Here is an 18,103-nt window from a genome sequence, read left to right on the forward strand (position 1 = left end):
GTGTTGCTGGTTGTGGGTGCGTGGGTGGGTGTTTTGATTTTTTTTTTATTAATTATTTAAATTTATTTATTTTTTTATTTGTTTTTTAAAATTTTAACCAATCATGATGCGACACATGTGCAACTAAATATAAGTAAGCAATGTTTACCTGATTAAACAGTTGCAAATCATTTGGGTGCAATAGAAAATAATACCCCCTATTGATGGGAGTGATAGATAACAATCCAAAGTAGGGATTATTTTTGGCGGATGAGGCAAAATTCAGATTAATGGGAGCAATTTTTCCTTATAGAAATTGATTTAGCATATTACTACTTCTTGGACAAGTAATGTCATGTTTAGTTCACTCCCATTGATAATGTGGTTGAACTAAATGAAGAAGTATGGCTAAGAGAGAAAATCTACAAGTTTAGAAGCAAATGTTGCTACTTTACAAGTAGAATCCACAAGTCTAGAAGCAAAGGTTGCAACTTTACAAGAAGAAACTTATTTTCACCTTACCTAGTAATTGGATAGAATTAAATAAATGTTATTTATTCTTTCTATTATCGAAATACTAATCAATGTTAAATGACTAACATTGAATATTTAGAAACGCGGAGTAAATGTTATTCTATGCTTTATTGAGTCACAATGTATTTTGAATGGCTAAATAGGTTTAAAATTATATATATATATATTCATTGTCTCTAAAATGTCAACTAATTTAATTCGAATAAAAAAATGAACATTGCATGCAGAAGATCTAAAGGGATGGGCTTTCAATATCATTAGATTATGAATCTAATTATATATGTGAAGTTTATTCCAATTTGAAAATTTTGACTAAGTAACCATTTACAGAAATGATGATGCGAACTCGAGGTTGAATACGTATAGATGTAAGAAAACCAAAGGTTAAAATGCTAGAGTCGGACAATGAAACTTCATCTGTGATATGATCAGTTGTGTTTAATTGAAGCTAAAGTGTGAAAATTTTGAATAGTTCAAAAGGTTTAGTATTAAGTTCAATATCAACTGGACAAGATAATGATAACATTACAGTATGATTGTAATTGTAAAAATTTGAGTCAGGACATTTACTTGGCAATATATATTCAAAATATTTCAATATGATCGTAATAATGAGAATTAGAGCCAAAACCTTGTTAGACATCCAAGAGTTGTGAAATCGTTTTACAATAAACTCCAACAAGAACCTTGTGAAGTGTTTTATGTGAAATATATTTCGATAATGGATGAAAATTATCTATTTTCCAACCATTATTAAAAGTATATACTTTTAAGATAAGCTACAAACTTAAACAAAACTACATTCGTCAAATCAAATGTAGCAAATGTTTCATATGTGATTTGGATAAGAAAAGTTCTTATAAAGTCTTTTATAAAGCAAGGAATGAAAGATGTATTAAATCGTTTAATGCACGCTCAAGTCCTATATAGAGCACGGTGCACTACTACACAAATCATACTTAGCACAAAAATGTTTGTTGCTCAAGTAGATGCCCTTATGGAAAACATGTCATTTCCAAAACGTCAAGTGGGAGTAGTGTAAATCTCAAAAGAGTTTGAGAAAAGCAACAAACAAACATGGTTAAAATCATGGTTGGTTCACCGTATGCTAAATATGCCTCTTCAAAAGGCAAGTGGGAGTATATAAATCTCGAAATAGTTCATGAGCTTTGAAAGAGTTCAAGAAAAACTATTTCGAAAATCTTGAAGAAATTCGAGAAATAATCAAATAAAAGCAACAATATAAGCATGATTCACCTCATGTTACAATGACAACACATGGTCTCATTAACTGTAATGAGAATAATAACCACGTGTTGAAGGTTGCACATTCCAAGTGCACATCCTTTATTGTCATTTCTCATTGAAGACTAAACAAAGTTGTTGTATAAGTTTAAATTTCTGCATAAAAACCCACAATGATGAGTAGCATATATAAAACATAGCCAAAAAAAAATTGATTTCATATTGACTAAGAGTTCTAAATTATAAATTTTGTAACATGATTATGCAAGTAATAAAGATGATTTGACAAGTTATAACTCCAAGTGGTTTAAAAACCATGGAAATCTTAAATAGATTCTAAGTCTGTAAGAAAGTGTATGAAACTTGATTAATTTTCCTAATTAGGTGAGACCCATTATAAGCAAAATAGACAAGGAAGAAAAATATTTTCTAACAAAAGCAAAGAATTGTTAAAGGGTTTAACAAAGTCATAGTGTGACTACGATGAAGCCTTTGCATTAGTCATGTTGCTAAGATCTATTAAAGATATTTTAGTGATTTTTACCTTATATGATTTGGTAGATGGATTTAAAAAACACTCTCTTGAAATGGTTCATGAAAGAAGATTTGTATATGATACAATTAGAATAGTTTTGATAATACAATAATCTTAAAGGGTGTATAAGAGGTCTATTTATGGATCAAAGTAAGCATCATGGAGTAAGAGTCTTCAGTTTAATGAGTTAATGAAATTACCTGATATTTTCATAAAATGAAGATGTTATGTATATAAGATGTTTAGTAGGATCTATGAAATCTTCTTTGTCTAGTTTAAAGAACAATTATTCATTGCTTGTAGGGTCAAGTAATGGCTAATGCATTTTGTATGAAATTTCTTGAAGAGGAATATGAGTACATTTGGGATTCAAGATCTATAGAGATAGGCCTTGAAGGATGTTTGGATTTCTAAATTAGGGAATGTGTCATGGCCGCTTGAAGAGGGTGAATTCCGAAAATACGTGGCCGCGTTCAAATGTATTAATCAGTAATTATTTGTTTTGTAATTCTAACTCAAATTTCAAGAAAAGATTTGTTGATTAATATGATCTCGACATGTGATGCAATCATATTATAAAAGTTGACACATATTGAATTAAGGAATTTGAATATTTCACACTTGTCTCATATAAGTGGGAGATTGAAGGATTTATGTCTTCGTCAAGTGCAATTACTAGATATATAATGGATCAAATTGTGGAGATAATTAAGTTCGTTCTTTTGGGTCGTCGTATTATCATAGATAGAGGTACTTACAATCTTTGGGCTAGTAAAATAGACTAGAGCCCAATTGAACGGATCTAATAAGGTCACACAAAGGGCCTACATTGAGCATTAGAGGAAGAGGCCCATGATGGGCCTTCTCTCTATAGGTGGCCGGCCATATGGAAGAGTTTAGGTGGATTGGGCTTGCTTCCTACTCTAGTTATAATATGATTATAAATATATTAGGTGCCTAGGGTTGAATATAACATTCAGTGATCATATATCAAACCCTAAGTAGCAAAAACAAGCCAACCTCTCACAAACTCTCTCACTCTCATCCATCCTCCTTGGTGTGCGCCGGTAGTGGTGGTTGTGGTGGTGGTCGGTTGTCCACAATGGTGGTGATCGTGGTTTTTCCTTCTTCACTCGACCAATCTAGTATTGGTGGACGGCTCATTCGAATCCTGTGGACTAAGTAGAGGAATAACACTGGGGGCTCTATTATCTCCCTATTTGACGGTCAACTGTTTGTGAAAATCACGCGTCAAAGGTATGTATTATGTGATTATTTATGTGTTATGCTTGTAGATCCTCTTTAGGTCCAAATGAAAATGATTCATGAAATTCCACATTAAAGTACCTAAAACCCCATAGTAAGTTGGAACATAAGTGAGATGGCCATATTAAGGACTTAAAAAAGTAAAGCTATTGAGAAATAAGTAGAAAGCATACAAGAATGGATTTGATCTGAGTGGTGCAAGTTAAACAAAGGATAAGGAAAAAGTGTTATTGAAAGTGTAACCCATAAGACAAAAGATGAATTTTGGTAAGAACAATATATGAGACTGTAGACACCTAAAAATGTCTTCTCAAAACCAAACCCGATGATGAACAACCTTTCGTCGCCATTATTGGTCGGGTTATGTATTTAATCTTTGAGTGCTTAAATCTATATTTCCATTTCATAAACCAACCCAACTCCTAGCCCATTTCCCCAAACCATAACTTATTTTCCTCTTTTCATGCATTTAAATCGAAAATAATTAATTTTGTTTCCTTTAAAATCATTCATTTCGTATCCTTTTTATAAAAACATTTATTCCAGTTTATTTTTGCCCATAATCTGGGTCCAATTATTTATTAATTGGATGGGTTTTGAAAAGATCTTTCCAACGATATATTATAAGCCCAAATCCCACTACTACAAAAAAGGCTAAAGAGGACAGTTGAAAAAGGCCAAAGAGACTGCTTTAGAGGCGGTCTCTAGCTCAGTGGTCTCTTTGGCTAAGAGACCGCTTGTAAAGAGGTGGTCTTAAGTTGCTATACCAGAGACCTATTATCTAAGAAAAACGGTCTCTTTGGGTGGTTGATATTTTGAAATTGTAGAAGCGTAAGAGACCGTTTTTGTAAGAAAAGCGGTCTCTTGTATACCAAACTAAGACCGCTTTTTTTACTTAGGCGGTCTCTCTTTTTGAAATAACTAAGACCACTTTCTTAGTTAGGCGGTCTCTCTTTTTTTTAAAAAGAATATACAGCGATTGTGTATAGACTATGCATGTATGATAACCGGTCTCAAATAGGTAATTTTTTTTTTTAAATTTTTTTTTCTTTCGAATAATCAAATTTTTAAATCCTGCTAGGTACCTGCTGCATTAAATTTTTGCGCCAAATGATTCCTTTTTATTTATTTTTTATTTTTTTTTTAATCCAACCTGTAATCACCAAAAACAATCCTGTATATATATCCTGCTCAATATTATTAAATTGCACCAAAAATAATCCTTGAACCTGCTAATATATTATATACAAATAGCATTATATATATATATATACAAATAGCATTCAAAATTATATATATATATATATATATATATATATATATATATATATATATCCAACACAGTACTAATATATGTACACATTAATAGTTAATTGCCAATGTATCAAAATACAAAATGTAGAGATTTTTCAAGTATCAAGACTAACAGTATTCATGCTATAATCACCAATCACTAAGGTTCTTCTGGCTCCTCATGATCAAGAACATATTGAATCCATAAGTCTCTAATCTCGTCAATTTCTTCTGAAGAATATGTGCAAGGATCTTTGGGAAAAATCTACAACATATGCCATTAGTAAATGAGTAAAGAAAGATATATAATTACATAAAAGTTATGAAATAACAACAAATTAGATTACATCCATTTACAATTGAGCTAAAGAGCTACTTTGCCTACTTTATTACTTAAATCCAAAATACAGAGCTATTAGCATATTATCAACAAACAAATTTCTCAATCCAAAATTAAAACAGCCGAAAATACTTTTTGAGCTGCAGATGGATGCTATAAAGGTCATTGATAACAAAGATTTAGGTAGTACTTTACTAGTTTCCATTAATTAGGTATTGACAATTAGTTCAACAAATCAGAAAGGAATAAACCAAAGCAGAAAATGTTACTAGTGAAATAACGTTCAGAAGCTAATTGCATGAGATTGAGAACATGCAAGCACGATGGTCACAGTATAAAAGTTACAGCTTCTGTTCTAAGACAAGCAGCCTGAGCACTCTAGAATTTTACACGTTAGGACTTCTCGGCCTCACTAAATTGGCTTTCCACAAGAAATTTATTTAGTCTTCTTACGCTGTGAAATAGTTACAGTGACCATAGCCAATTCCAGGACTTTCTATCGTGCTTTCTAGTTAGATATATGGTTATATCTCAACTGTGATTTGATAGAGCAACTTATCTATCCTATATCTCAACTGACCACAAGCACTTTCTAGTTAGATATATGGTTATGCTGGGAGAAAGAAGAGGAGAAGCTACTTCACTACTACTTTCCAACAGAATCTTGAACAGTTCAGTGGATGTACTCCACCTCTTTACTTACCTCTTTGCTAGTAACCTAGATAGATACCTCACACCTTTCAGTATGTGGCTCACACAGAGAAATGTACTAACATGAGCCATGTTCTTAGGGAGATTTTCATCTATTATGCTGACACTTTCTATTGAAAAACTCAAGAGTCGTTGGGTTGCATCATTAGCACAGCCTTACGCCACTGTCCATGATTCAACATAGTTTTTTGAACTTTACTTGGGCACATTTTTTGCACCAAGTATATTTTGTGAGCCCAAACATCAAAGAACTTTTCAGCTTGACATTTGAGCTCAATTTGCCCTCCTACCTTGTGAAGCAGAGCCATTATATTGCTCTCCCCCCTAAATAGTAATAAGCTAATCTATGTTGTTTCGAGCTCGATTCAATGTCTGTACTGGATGTTTAACAAGAAAGGAACAGGGTGCTTTATATAGAAGTGTTGGTGGCTCAATCACTTAAATTTTATTGCACAATAATATGCATAACTACTGTAAACCACTCCTTTAATCTGTACTTGTACTTTTTTAAGAAACTAAGTCAACTCAACGCACAAATAGGTCAATGAAACAGAGCAAAAACTGAATTTAGTTCTCTGGCTTAATGTAACTTAGTCATCAGAGCCTTCTCTGGATTAATGGTGTAATTCTGTACTAATACTACCATACTGTCAAAATATGAAATAAGGAAATGGAAGCAATGAATCAATACTGAATATTTAACACAAAACCAGCAATGCTACCAATTTACCATAATGTCATAAGATAAATGGCACAGAAATCGATAACATCACAAGAAAAAAATGAAAAAGAGAAGTTTTGGCATATTATATGCTTTACAAATAAATGCATACACAAAGAATAACAACTTAAATGACATGTATGTTGAAAATACCTGCTCAAAAATCCATAATACTCTGTTCTGTAAAATGTCCAGCATATAGCGACATACAAAGTAACCGCAGTGCTTTGTGTATGCAGATTGTAGAGGACATCGATACAAATAAAATAACCATTAACACAGTTTTGGATCTGATTTTACACTACTAGGTATGAAATATGCTAAAAATAATAATTACTTACACATGGTTGCTTCCACCCTATTTTTGGATTCTTTTTTATTTTCTTGATATCTTTTCGATGCTTCATGCTGAATTTAACTATTCCCCTACAAAATCATTTCAAGATGGCACGGTTGCATTAATTTTGATTAGACAATAAAAAAAACACAAGAAGTTAACCAAGTGAATATTTTAGTAGTACATACTCATTGATGATTTTTTGTGCAAATGAGTTGATTTCGTTTTCTGCTCCAAGTGGATCTAACCAATACACCAACCCATTCCATGGACTAATCACCGCTAACGTCCAATGCAGACTAGACATATTTTAAAATAAATACATAGTAATGGGATTAATCAAAATTTGAGGATTTAACATAACTCAGATCTATAAAAAAAAAAAAAAAAAAGAAACTACACTTACTTGTCATTATAAGGAGCAAAGAATAATTGATTAACATTTTTCCCCTCATTGGTTCAAAAAACATGGGGTAAGTAGTCAGATCGAACTTGCTCATTTGTTGTCGGTGTCAATGGTGAAAGAACATTACAGTCACATAACCCATACATTCCTGAGACACCTTCTTTTTGACAACGTTCTTTTAGGTGCCTTGTGCCATGAAAAGTCATATGAATATTAGTTAATGGACCAAAAAAAACAATATTAAAATTAGAACCTATATTATATGGAAACTTACTTCATGAAGACCTTCATTTGCGATTCTCCGACCTCCCTTTGGAAACACCGATCAAGCAAGTCTTCAAAGTCAAGTGAAATATCCAACCCATTTTCGTTAAGAAACACGCTTTCTGGGATAGTTATGGAGATGGTATTACCCGTCTTTTGCATTCCCATAGCTTTTTTTCTCATAACATGCATCCAAGTAGATGTTACCTTCTCACGATCCTTGTCGGTAACAACATAGGTACGAGTGGTTGATGCTTGGGAGGATGTTGATCGTGGGGATGGTGTGGTCATATTCAACTCCTTATCTAGTTGCTTGTCCGCCTTAATAATATGGTTTCACACAAAAACAACACGCATGTAAGCTTTAGAAGAAGAAAGCTTGCACATGAATCTAAAAACCACTTAATCAAGCAAAGTAAGCTACTGCGATTTAAGCTAAGTTTCGACTGATTTTGCAAATCTGTTTATGCATGCAAATTTGAGTTTCTATATTGCTTCTTCCAAGTGATGTGTATACCCCGTGTATCGTAGAGTAAAACGCTCCTGCTCAAAGAATTTCAAGCTAGATTTATTTTGCAAATTAAAGAGTAGAGACTAGAGATTTATTACATATTACATGAGACTTTGAGACAACAGAGCAGTAGAGCACCAGTTTTTCAAAAAGGATTTAAAGCAAAATGCTCTCAGAAATAAAAAGGGAAAGCTACAAATCATATACCTAGCAGTCACTAGAACGATTATGCAGAATAATTGAGGAAAATGCCACCTAAGAGTTAGTACTTTTTTTTGAAACCATCTAAGAGTTACTTTACTTAACAATAATAGGTTACAATTTGGAATTTAAAATTGTTGTAGAAGGTGTGACAGCATAATGGTATGAATTGTACAGAATAGAGATAGTAAATCTCTAAAGTGTCCTATTGAAGCTGAAAGAAATCAAACAGAATGGTCAATATACATGTACATATAATGAATGAGTTGATGGAATTGAACCACCAATTTCATAACTTGACTCGAAATTCTCTGCTCAAGATGATCAAGTCTCCCAGAATCTAATTAGTACCAACAAATAAAGGTTTTAAACAAATTAATCTCCCTTGCTTTTAAACTAATTATGGTTTTTAATCAAGTTTTTCTTTATTGTATCTGAAATTCTTAATCTCCCTTGATTGAATCTTGGCACAACCTCTCCTTAACGCTAATCAATAATCCAACATAATCTACAAATTAGTAGCACATATATGCAATTTTATTAAATTATCAGAATGCAGATTACCATAATGCAGAATGCGGAATGCAGTTGCAACAACACAGTAGAAAAAGACTGCAGATTTGCTCCTTTACCTGTGGGGGCAGTATCTAATGATTTGGCCAAGCTGTGAAAGCCTTCTTAGCTTGACAAACAAAGATCAATTCATCGTTGGGACATGGCAAGGGAGCAGAAGGCATTAAATCTTCTGTAATGGTTACTTGACGATGACCATGGGGCAACGATATGTTATGATTACCAAGAACTCCCGTGTTATTTTCTATGTAAACTTTTCCGTTAGCTACAATTTGTAGCTCTTTGTCGCTTCCCTCAATTGCCAAGCGGCAATCACTCCATCCCTGAAAACAAAAGGCTCAACCAGATATCAAACATGAAATCTCACTTAAATGACCTTATCATTATATGAGACTTGAAAACAAAGCCCATAATTCAAGCAGGTATTACCTCGGGAAAAGTATAGTTGCTGTTGGTATTCACAACTTGACTTTGATGTGGGGGGATTGGAGTATGCTCAACTGGAATCATATGGTTCTCCTCAGGCCAAGGAACATGGTATGCCTCTGCCTCTGTCGCTGTCTCGAGGTTCTGAAGTTGAGGATGGACCACGATTGGGCTTTTTGTGTACTGAGGTTCTGAGTTTGTTGCAATTCTTTGCTCAGTATAGGCTTGTTCGTGAGATTTATCCACAGGTGAATCATGTCCAAAGTGATGCCTTTCAACGTCATGCCTTTCCATACCTCCCATCAAGAGTTGTGTAAGAGGGACACCATTACCAAATGAGCTGTCTAAATGAGCAGCATCCAACACTTTTCCAGCTGCCCCTTGGCTACTAGAACCACTCATGTCAGCAGAACAAAAATGGTTCCCAAAAGCACCAAGGAAACCACCTGAACCTGCTGCCTCCCCACCAAGCAGCCCATCTGAATTTGCAAGATCGCCACCAAAAACACCTTGCTGAGCACCACCAGCCATGAATGCTCCTAATTGCTCTTGGGTTAAGCATGACATCATGAAGGAAATTATAAAGTTTTGCTGCTTGCTCATAGTTGCCATCCTTGAGTTCATCGCATTCATTCTAGCATGTAATTCGCTAGGTGCGGTTGGTTTGTTGTATCCAAAGTACTCCTTGTTAGTTATGCCTGATCCAACAGCCCTAACAGAACCTCCATGCTCTGGTTTGTTTAAAGCTCTTGACTTGATATCATCTCGACCTGTAGCAACTATTTCACCTTTTTGTACTTGGGCCTCCAATCTAATCTGTAAAACGAGGCCAAGATCATAAACGGTTAGTATCTATTTTTAGCCGAAAAGGAACTTATATTACATGCAGGTGGTTACCAAAACACCAAGAAATTACATCAGATTGTTGCTAACTTACTATTGCATCATGGATTTCTTTATCAGCAGGATTGTCAACGGTTAGAACTCCATTCTTGACGTGAGAATGAGCTTTAATCCAAGTCAAATGTCGAGGCACGTTTGAGACATGTATTCCTTGCTTTTCGAGATCTTTCTCCTACATTGTGAAAATACATAATCATAAAATAAATTGCTTTGAAAAAGGTATATACCTAACACAAACATGCAATAATCACTAAAGCAGGAAAAGGTCAACAATACAAACTTAAAGTTCTAAACGGATATTTCTGAACTTCTTATTGCAGCAGAAAATATCAGAGTAATCCCCCTTCTCATGCAATTCCAGTTTATTTTCTTGTTCTGTAAGAGCTCATCTTATCAACTTTGTGTTTTAAAACTTTTACAGCCTTCTATAGCTACGAAATTAAAATTAGAATTGGGATCACTTAATTTTAATAGGGTGTTGCATAAAAGATAAATTGATTATTGTTAGTTGGTAAATGTAGAGTCAAAGAGGTTAAAGGCATGGGTTTCATTATAATATAAGCAGAGAAAACTAAGTGTATGCAAAAGTGAATCATCCTAATCATTAAGAGCTGCATCTTTTGCTAGCCATTAACATTAGACAGTGGGACACCAAGTGACTTTTCTCTTGCCATTACCAAGTATCTTGCAAGCCCAAAAAAATTTCTTCCTGCAAACTTTCCACTTTGCATCTGCATTTCAGAGGTTTTTTTTCTTCTTTGATAAACAGTAATGATAATGTTGTAAACTCAAAAATAGGAAAGGGAACATAAATGGAAGAACCTATGCATATGGATGAATAGAAGGTCATTTAAGCAAAGCTTGATATGGTTTGAGGTTGGAGACCAGAAGAATTCTAATTGAAATTAAGTCATCACTGTATATATATTTACCCTTCTTGAGGTAAAATCTTGCTGCATTGTTTGAACCATCATGTTAAAAGTCTAAAAAGAGTGGCTTATTGTAAATGTTAATTTGAACCTCATCTGGTTTCTAGGGACATAAAAATATTAGTTGTATAAAGCAGGGGAAGCTTCTGAATTGGGTTGGAAAATTTCAACTTCTGACTGCTGAATAACAACACTAAAACTAAGATTTGCAGCAGCTGTTAGTACAAGCACTACAAGGTTTAAATCTATTAAACTAAGATGACAGAGTTAGTTAAGGAGAGAGAAGGTGACATCAGCAACAACAAGTTGGCAGCACAAGACAGTAGAATTCTGATATATGATAATGCAACAGCAAGTTGGCAGCACAAGAAAGTAGAATTCTCATATGTGATAATTCTCATATGTTCGAGCATTATACAGGTGATAAAGATACAAATGAGCTCCTTCACTTGGTCTTCTCTTTATATACCTTCTTATTTTTGTTTTCTGTCAGCTCCAAACTTCACAATCTATTTGTTCTGTTTCAGAAATCTGGCAGTTATCTAAATCATGCTAATTACTTTAGATTTAGCTTTTAATTTCATTGATTAAAACTTGATTTAGTAAGGATGAGGTTATTTTCTGCATACTCAGGCAGGTTTTCCTAAAATTTCAGGTCCTAAATGATGCAAATCTTAAAAATGCTATCCTTGTAAGATCAGTCCTTACTCGAAGTGACCTTGCTGGTGCCATCATTGAAGGTGCTGATTTTAGCGATGTTGTTCTAGATTTACCTCAGAAACTGGTAATAATCTTTCTCACACAAAAGGACTCAAATGTAGGAAGAGCCTGGCAAACATTACCTGAGGCATATGAACTCAGGCATATCAAACACTCACACTCAGTAGAGGCTTGATATTATACATATCACGCCTTATCCAAGATTTTAAGAAACAAAGTCTCTCTAGCTTTAGGGGAAACAAAAGAGCTATCCATATGTCTCTAACCTTAACAATATCAGCTAAACTTTCATGACCAAGATCAAGACACCTCCTATATATGTCATGAAACTCTCATATATGATAATGCAACTCAATCAACCACAAACAAAACAGAACAACAAGTGGCTGCAAATTTTAGTGATATCAAGGGCACTTTAGTATAGATCATATCAAGGGTAGAATAAAAGCAACATATACTTACAATTTCTTCTTCAAAATATTGATAGCCAAGTCTCCCACCTCGATATTTTGAGGTCTTCTTTTTAGACCTTTCACGATTACTTTCACTCAATTTCTGCAATTAAGTACACATTAAAAGTTATTTTACACAAAAATTAAATTTATAAAGGCATACAAAAAAAAAATTAATAAGGTAATGCCATAATGATGAACTAGCACCTTGAAGTCATTAGAACTACAAGCTGTGATGAATGCCCCCCAATCATCCGGAGTTATAAAAGGATATTTCAAAGGTGGTGTATTGTTAATTGATCCATCTTTGAGATACAACCACCTAAGTCTTAGTCTAGTCTTGAAAGCTCTCCATCGATCAGAAGCTCGATTTAGTATCCATCTTTTGCGACCTTGAAGGACATCAAACCCCCTCTACATTCATATAATGTCATATGTTAGACATACATATATATAACCCTAAACTTTTTTTTATTATGTAACATATGAACTCAGTTTATTTACCGAGATATTGTCATACAAATGATCTAGGACTGCTTGTGGAACATCTAACAACTTGTTGTAGGTGATACTTACTCTTTCATGCACAACTACACCAATATAGGTGGAAAAATGACCTTTATGACTCCCAATAGGGATTCTTTGGGTTGGATGCCATTGTAAAGGGATTTTGGAGCCAGCTTGGATAGCTTTCCCAACCATTCTAAGCACCGTGCGACCTCTTTCTTCCTCGCATTCGTTGTTATCAGAATTTTCTGTTTCACGCACTCGCTTTCTTTTCCGAGCCATCAACCTATTAAAAAGATAAAAAGAAAAAATCAATTTGGTTAGTTAGACTAAATAAAATGCTATAAAAACCATAACGTGAATTAAACATTAATATATACATGGCAATGAGAAATGATTTTGACAACTAAACATTTATAAATCAAGTTGCACAAACAAAGTAAGACTTGAAAATTTATGTTACCACCTAGTAAGTGAAACACACCTCAAATACATAAGGACTTATTATGTCCACGCTTTCGCTTTTTCCCCTTTTTTTCTTTGACAACCCACATGCCTTCATTGTGGTCATCTCTAACATATATTGAAATATCATCTGTAACATCAACCTCAATGTGTACTTGCTCCTTTCTCCTAACATAACCATCATCCAACACACTATCTTCACCATAATCATCAAAAATATGTCGGGGCTTTGGTGCTATAACTGCTGACATTCTCTTGTTTGATGGGTCGGTCATATAAAAGACTTGTCTTGCCTGACTTGCTAGTATGAAAGGATCTTCTTTGTGACCAACTTTATTCAAATTCACCAATGTAAGCCCGAACCTATCATGTTCAACCCCATTTTTATTGTCGACCCATTGGCATTTAAAAACAGGTATCGAAAAACTAGAGTAATGCAGCTCACAAATCTCTTTGATGACCCCATAATAGTTCATCATACCACACACAGGATTCTTGTCTTTAGCACTAGCGAAATGCATAGCTTCAGCCTCTAAAGTAACCCCACTATTCTGCATAGTACTAAGTTCATCTTGAAACCTTGTGTAAAATGTGCAACCGTTAATAACATATGCAGAATAATAAGTTGAACTAAAATCGGGTCCAAATGCCAAAGTCTTTAGTCGATCAGAAAATGGAGTCGAAGAATCTATGAGCTCCTTCATTACATAATCCTTCAGCCAACTAACAAATGACCTACTATGTTCAGCAGCTAATGACTTCTCATTTGCTCTCCTGTTGCTTTTCCTCAAGAAGCTCATGTGTTTCTCAACATACGGCATAACTTCATCCTCATTATGAAGAATGTATAAATGAGCCTTATGCCAATCAACATAGGATAGGTCACGTACTTTTCGACCTATGGTCCCCTCACCATCCATTCTTCCACTATGACGAGATACAGGAAGCCCTAGCCGTATTGCATTTAGCACATAGTCATTGGAATAAGCAAGAACTTCTTCGTAAAATAGTCGTTCGGCAATACAACCTTCAGGATGAAAAGCGTTCTTCACATATCCCTTATAAGTTCTCATTTGCCTTTCAAAACACCATTAATTTCTCATGTGAACTGGACCACAATATCTTATCTTTCTAACCAAGTGAATCGGTACATGGATCATGATATCAAAAAATGATGGAGAAAAAAACATCTCTAATTGACACAAAATTTCAACAATTTCATCCTCTAATGCAGTCAACTCTCTTGGATCAATCACTTTGCTATAAATCGCATGAAAAAATATGCAAAGTCTAATTATAGCATAACGAACATTTTTAGGCAGAATAGAACGAATTGCTACAGGTAACAAGTGCTGCATTAAAACATGGCAATCATGAGACTTAAGGCCTACAAGTTTCAAAGTTTCCATGTTCACAAGGCTACGAATATTCGAAGAATAACCTTCAGGCACTTTTACTCCATCCAAGCTTTCACAAAACTCGATTTTTTCTTTTCTGAACAATGTGTAAGCAGCAGGAGGCAAGTATGCTCGACCTTTCTCGTTCGTAACAGCATGCAATTCATCTCTAATCCCCATATGCTTCAAATCATCTCTAGATTTTTTACCATCCTTGGTCTTACCGGGGATATTGAGTAATGTACCAATCAAGCTATCACACACATTCTTCTCAATATGCATAACATCAAGTGAATGTCTCACAAAGAGAAATTTCCAATAGGACAATTACCAAAAACATGAACACTTTTTGAAACCCTTCTTAGAAAGAGTGGATCTGTGTTTCTTTCCAAAAGTAATTTCAATGTCCTTCACCTTTTCGAAGACCTCTTCACCTAACATGACTTTTGGTCGCCCTTTGAATTCTTGTGTCCCATCAAACGCATTTTTTCTCCTTCGATATGGATGATCAGACGGCAAAAATTGACGATGAACCGGATAAACATGCTTTCTAGATTCCTTTAACCACTGTCCTTTGCAATCCTCCATACCAATAGGACAAGCTGTTTCCCCTTTCACATTATACCCCGAAAGGTTTCCATAAGCCGGAAAATCTTGAATGGTGCAAAATAGCATTGCTTTCAGATTAAACTTCTCATTGCGATGTGCATCAAACACTTCCACACCTTCTTCCCAAAGCATAATCAAATCGTCAATAAGAGGTGCCAAGTACACATCAATGTCATTTCCCGGCTGTTTTGGCCCTGAAATTAGCAACGAAAGGAACATATACCTTCTCTTTATGCATAATGATGGGGGTAAATTGTAGGTCACCAACATAACGGGCCAAGTACTATACGTACTACTCATGGAACCAAATGGATTAAAACCATCTGTAGACAATGCAAGGCGTAAATTACGCTTTTCATGCGCAAATTCGGGGTATTTTGCATCAATAAACCTCCACTACGGAGAGTCAGCCGGGTGTCTAAGCATTCCACCGTCTACTCGACCATCAAAATGCCAGGTTAACTTCTTTGCATCTTCTGTTTTTGAAAATAACCTCTTAACCCTTGGTACTATTGGAAAATACCATAATGTTTTGGCATGTACTCCCCGATCCCCTTTCTTATACCGTGAGGCTTTACAAATTAGACAACTCTCTAACGATTCATATTGATTACGGTACAATACACAATCATTAGGGCAAGCATGCATTTTCTCATAAGGTAAACCCATAGAGCTTAGTGTCTTTTTCGCCTCATATGTACCAATAGGAAGGACATTGTCTTTGGAAAGCATGTCTTTCACCAATTCCAATAACACATTAAAACTTGTGTCTGTCCAACCATGACCAGCCTTCAGGTTGTATAATTTGAGTATGGGTGATAACCTTGTGTACTTGGTGCAACCTTCATACAATGGTTTTTCAAAGTCATTTAACAAGCTCTCCAACATGGAAGGGTTGTTATCAAATTGATCCTCAACTGCATGCAACATGTCCTCCAACCTATCACCCTCATTATTATTATGAACTTCACGCACATCATCCCTTTTCTCACCACTACCACTATCTTGTATGTCCCTAAAATCTCCATGCCAGATCCAACGGGTATATGTTTTATCAAATGCCCATTTACTCAAATGATTGAGAATTTCATCGGGTCTCTTATGCAAAAAATTATGGCACATAAAACAAGGACAACGTAGCTTGGAGCGGCCTCCACTGTTTTCTACTGCAAATTTTTTAAATTCCTTAACCCCTGCTTCATATTCAGGGTCACTCGGCTTCGATGTTGATATCCAATTTCGATCCATTTCTAACCACCAAGAACAAGACCTCAAATCTTAAAACTGTCACATATGTAAAGCTCATATAAAGGGAATTTGGAATATAACCACAAAATTACAACATCTATAAAACAATATATATAAATAAATTAATAATTGCATGAGTATATTAATATTGTATAAAAGTCGAAAAACAAGATTGAGATAAATTAACTTTAAAATATCACATAAGTAAAGCTTATATAAAGGAAATTTGGAATATAACCACAAGATTTACAAAATCTATAAAAAAAAATATACATATTTATTTAAAAATTAATTGCAAGAGTATATTAATATTGTGTAAAAAAACAAATATCATATTCATTAAACAATAGCAATAAGCTATTCCATTTTTCTATTCATTTTTTAAGCACAAATAATATACTATGCAAAGTAAAGAGTAGTAGAAACATTGACCACTAGTCATTTACTATTTATTTTTTAATGTGAGCAGCATGAACATCAAATTTGAAGAGCTTCCACATTCATGTTCTGTCATTTTATATAGCACATATTTTTTATTTTTTTAACACAAACGAAGAGAATATATTACAGGCTTAAAGCCTCATAAAGTTTGTTACACCAAAAGCAAAATCCCCACTAGCCAGGCTAATACTAATCCAAAATACATGGCTGAGAGAGGGATCCTGAAACTGCAACCTAGTACAGCCACTACTATTAGTACTATCAGAAAGAAAAGTACTGAAGTACAGAGCTAAACCGATATAATACAAATAGCAAAGGAGAACTATTAAAAAAAAGCTGATAAGCATACTAGTGGTATTACTACTACCGTTGACAATAAAAGGAGACATCCAAACAAACGAAGACCACATCAACCTGCAGTTATCCAGAAGAGGAAGAGCAAACACCCAAGTTTGCATCATAAATATGCTTAGCAAAAGGAGGAACATGGAAAAGATCCTTCTTAGCACATATTTTTTCACATGCAATTATTTTAGGAATCCTTACATGTGGGGTTAGCTTATATACTATATTTTATACACCTTTTACAAAGGTACAAAACAGAACATTTGTGGGAAAATCAAATTCCTAAGAACTAACCAGTGGTATAACTGCTCGTATCTTAAACAAAGCTCTCCAAGCCAAATCAACTAACCGGCGCAGTATAACAAAACGATTAACATACAAATTTTATGCAAATAGATACAACAGAAAAACTGAAAAGAATTTGAATCATTATGCATTTTTATGAATAATATAGCAAAACAAACAAGGCAACCTCAATAAAACAGTAGATTATGAACAAAAATCATTCATTTTTATGAATTATATGTACCACATACATAGTTACAACATCAATTGAATGAATAAATCGAAACTGAAAGAAAAAAATAAAAAAATAATAATAACTCGCGCGCGCGGCCTTCTCCAAAGTTAGGGTTTTAATGAAAAATCGAACGGAAGAATGGAGTGCGGCAGAAGAATGGAGTGCGAACTTCAGTGGTGGAAGAATGGAGTGCGCGGGAAGAATGGAGTGCGAACGCCACAAAGT

General features: G+C 34.4%; 1 protein-coding gene across 1 annotated transcript; it reads right to left on the reverse strand.

Moving 5' to 3' along the window:
* Nucleotides 1–15,042: 15,042 nt before the first annotated feature.
* LOC145632887 (uncharacterized) lies at nt 15,043–16,572 on the reverse strand. The gene is made up of 2 exons (XM_081685216.1): nt 15,939–16,572; nt 15,043–15,518 (listed from the first exon to the last, which is right to left on the reverse strand). The coding sequence occupies exons 1-2, from the start codon at nt 16,570–16,572 to the stop codon at nt 15,043–15,045; spliced, it is 1,110 nt and encodes a 369-aa protein (XP_081541342.1).
* Between the last annotated feature and the right edge of the window lie 1,531 nt (nt 16,573–18,103).

This window comes from Chenopodium album, chromosome 5 (genome assembly GCF_948465745.1).
Source record: "Chenopodium album chromosome 5, dcCheAlbu1.1, whole genome shotgun sequence".
NCBI lineage: Eukaryota > Viridiplantae > Streptophyta > Magnoliopsida > Caryophyllales > Amaranthaceae > Chenopodium > Chenopodium album.